Source organism: Pollachius pollachius (genome assembly GCF_949987615.1).
Source record: "Pollachius pollachius genome assembly, chromosome: 15".
Lineage (NCBI taxonomy): Eukaryota > Metazoa > Chordata > Actinopteri > Gadiformes > Gadidae > Pollachius > Pollachius pollachius.
This window is the reverse complement of record NC_136948.1, coordinates 14,817,793-14,820,292: the sequence shown is the minus strand read 5'-3', so window position 1 is coordinate 14,820,292 and position 2,500 is coordinate 14,817,793. Positions and strand designations below refer to the sequence as shown.

Genomic DNA, 2,500 nt, shown 5'->3' with positions numbered 1-2,500 from the left:
GTACACTTCCTCTAAATTTGGCTCAAATAAATATATAAAAAGTAAACCATGTCATTCAGCTCAAAAAACACTAGACTAGGACAGGTAGGCTTCAAATGGAAAATCTTGAGTTTAGAAATCAACCAAAAAATGAAGTACAAAATCAAAACGCTCCTGTGGGAAAAAGAAAACAAGAACAAAAAAACGTAAGAAAAAATGTTGCTTTTTTGGTTGTGTACATTCTCTCAAACGTCTTGTGTGCCACACATGGCAGTGCAGAGCAGAAAACCGTTCTCTGCACTGCAGTCCTGGAGGCAGCGGTCCTGACACAACGTTGTTGTTACGCAGATACGATCATTTTGAAAACAAAGAAAAGTTAAAAACCACAAATAACAAAAACGACAGCTAATGGTTCGTTCCGTAGCACCGATGGCTAGGCGGTGTTGTTTGTGAAATAAATTAGGTTTTACCGTAATGCACCCGTGTGCTATGAGAACATGAGGGCCCTGAATGCAAACGTGTTGATTTGTTGAGGTTTCTTCACGACGGACGGCGTGGTAGTTGTGTGTGTACCTACTGAAACCTCGATGATAAAAATGTCCAAACAGTGCCACCTGGAGTAAATGGACGATCTTGTGGCGCCATTCCAAGTGCCATTTCATTTGCCATCGTTTAAGGACGTCCATTTGAAATTGTGAATGCAATGTGCGGCTGTTGTACTTTTTTTGGTTTTGGTTTCGTAGTCCATTCTGATCATCCTGCGATATGCAGAGTACAGCTCTGTCCTTCCCGATGAGTTCATCTGTCTTCAAGGATCTTTGGTAAGGGTGCACAGCTGTTTGTTCCAGGCAGTCAGTCCTGAAGTATGACTACGATGGCTGCTCTGGTTCGACCCCCTTTAACTATTTACACTTCTACCTAAACATCATCTCAGCTGGCTTTTGGTTAAGAGTCTGAAAACAATTAAGGTTCCTAGCGCGCAAGTGCGCGGGTTGACATAAAAATGTACAAAACACAAGTCTGGCAGTTGGTAAAATGCAGAAAAGGCTTCAAGCGAGGGACGGAGAAACAAAGGACAAACATGCAGCATTTTTTTTTTTCTCAACGTGAGGCTTTTCTCTTTTTCTGTCGTTTCATCGCTTCATCTCTACACCTCCGGCTCCTTCCCCCCTCCCCCAGGACCCTTGTTTGCGGGGGACGGCTTCATCGATGGGGCCAGGTGGGGCTCTCAGTAGGGCCTCCACACCGACTCATCCATGCGGCCGGAGGCGGTCATGGCCGTGGGCGAGTTGCTGTGGCTGCCGTCGGCCTCCACGCCGTCGCTCTGGTTGTTGAGGCCCGCGTTCATCAGGCTGTTGGCCCCCGCGGCCCCGGAGCAGGAGAGCAGGCGGGTGGGGGAGCGCTCGCCCCCGCCGTTCCCGGGGGCCACCATGGAGAACTGGTAGGAGCCGGATCCCGGGCCGTAGTACAGGTAGGAGTTGGACTGGAAGTTCTGGGTTTGGTTGCTGGAGTAGGGCGGCGGCAGGTAGGTGTGGTAGCGGGACGAGGCCGACATGCTGAGACCCCCGATGCCGGAGCCGGAGGAGTTGGAGGAGTAAGTGAAGGCCCCCGGGTAGTGCATGCGGGGGTCCGAGAAGCGGGGGTCGCCCAGCGGGGACAGGGAGGGGAAGGTGGTCCTCTGGTTGAAGAGGTCTGTGGTACCTGCAGAGGACACAGAGAGGAGGAGACAAAGAGAAAGCATGAACATCTTAAGATCCACATCCCCCTAAACGTTACGTATTTATCCAGTTTGACTATTAACAAGTCCTTGAAGCCGCAGACGCCGCATCAGCGTCACACTCTGAACTTGTAGACCCCCCCCCCCCCCGTGTAAAGGAGCGGATCGTACAGTCCCGCTTTCTCTTCTTCTTTCGGGACAAGAAAAGAAAAGGGGCATTGTCTGAGACCCGGAGCATGGGGGTGCTTTGCATTACTCCTGACAGCTTGTTTTGCTGTTGTGGGTCTCATCATAAATCACAGCGGAGAGAGCCGAGGCAGGAAACAAGATGAGAGACAGACGTGGAGATGAACCAAAGGAGGAGGGAGGGAAGATAGAACAGAAAAAAAGAAGAAAGAAAAGGGAAAAAATGGAGAGAAAAGTAACAAAAGGACGTAACAATGCCTGTCTGTGCTTGTGCTTGATGGTAATTGCAAAACAAAGCGCGCTAACGTCCGGGATTTGCGCCCGGCTAAGCTAGCGGGAGAGGTGGTCTCTCAGGTAACGCTGCAGCTGTCTTCAATTGGATTTCAACGCACACATTCTCACATATTATATATTCATCTATATTCAGAAAAACTCGAAAAATTGGGATACTTTCTCTATTACTAACCACTCAGTCCCTAAAGTTAAAGACCATATTGTGGGGATCTCCCCACCTGAAGGCTGCTAGCTCCTCTAATATCCTTAGGTCTACATGTTTCCCTTTGCATTCTCTCTCTTACAGGAACGATTTACGGGCTCTCTGCTGCCCCCTGCAGGTAC

The 2,500-nt window shown here is 49.4% G+C and overlaps 1 protein-coding gene across 2 annotated transcripts in view; it reads right to left on the bottom strand.

Annotated features, from left to right (window-relative positions):
* The window catches only part of runx3 (RUNX family transcription factor 3), a 49,447-nt gene that overhangs the window by 1,792 nt on the left and 45,155 nt on the right, over positions 1 to 2,500 (bottom strand). For both annotated transcript variants that reach the window (XM_079752557.1, XM_079752558.1), the window contains one exon: positions 1 to 1,680. This exon is cut by the window's left edge and continues 1,792 nt beyond it. In XM_079752557.1, coding sequence (XP_079608683.1) covers positions 1,208 to 1,680 — 473 coding nt within the window. In that variant the 3' untranslated portion in view covers positions 1 to 1,207. The remainder of the gene's footprint in view (positions 1,681 to 2,500) is intronic.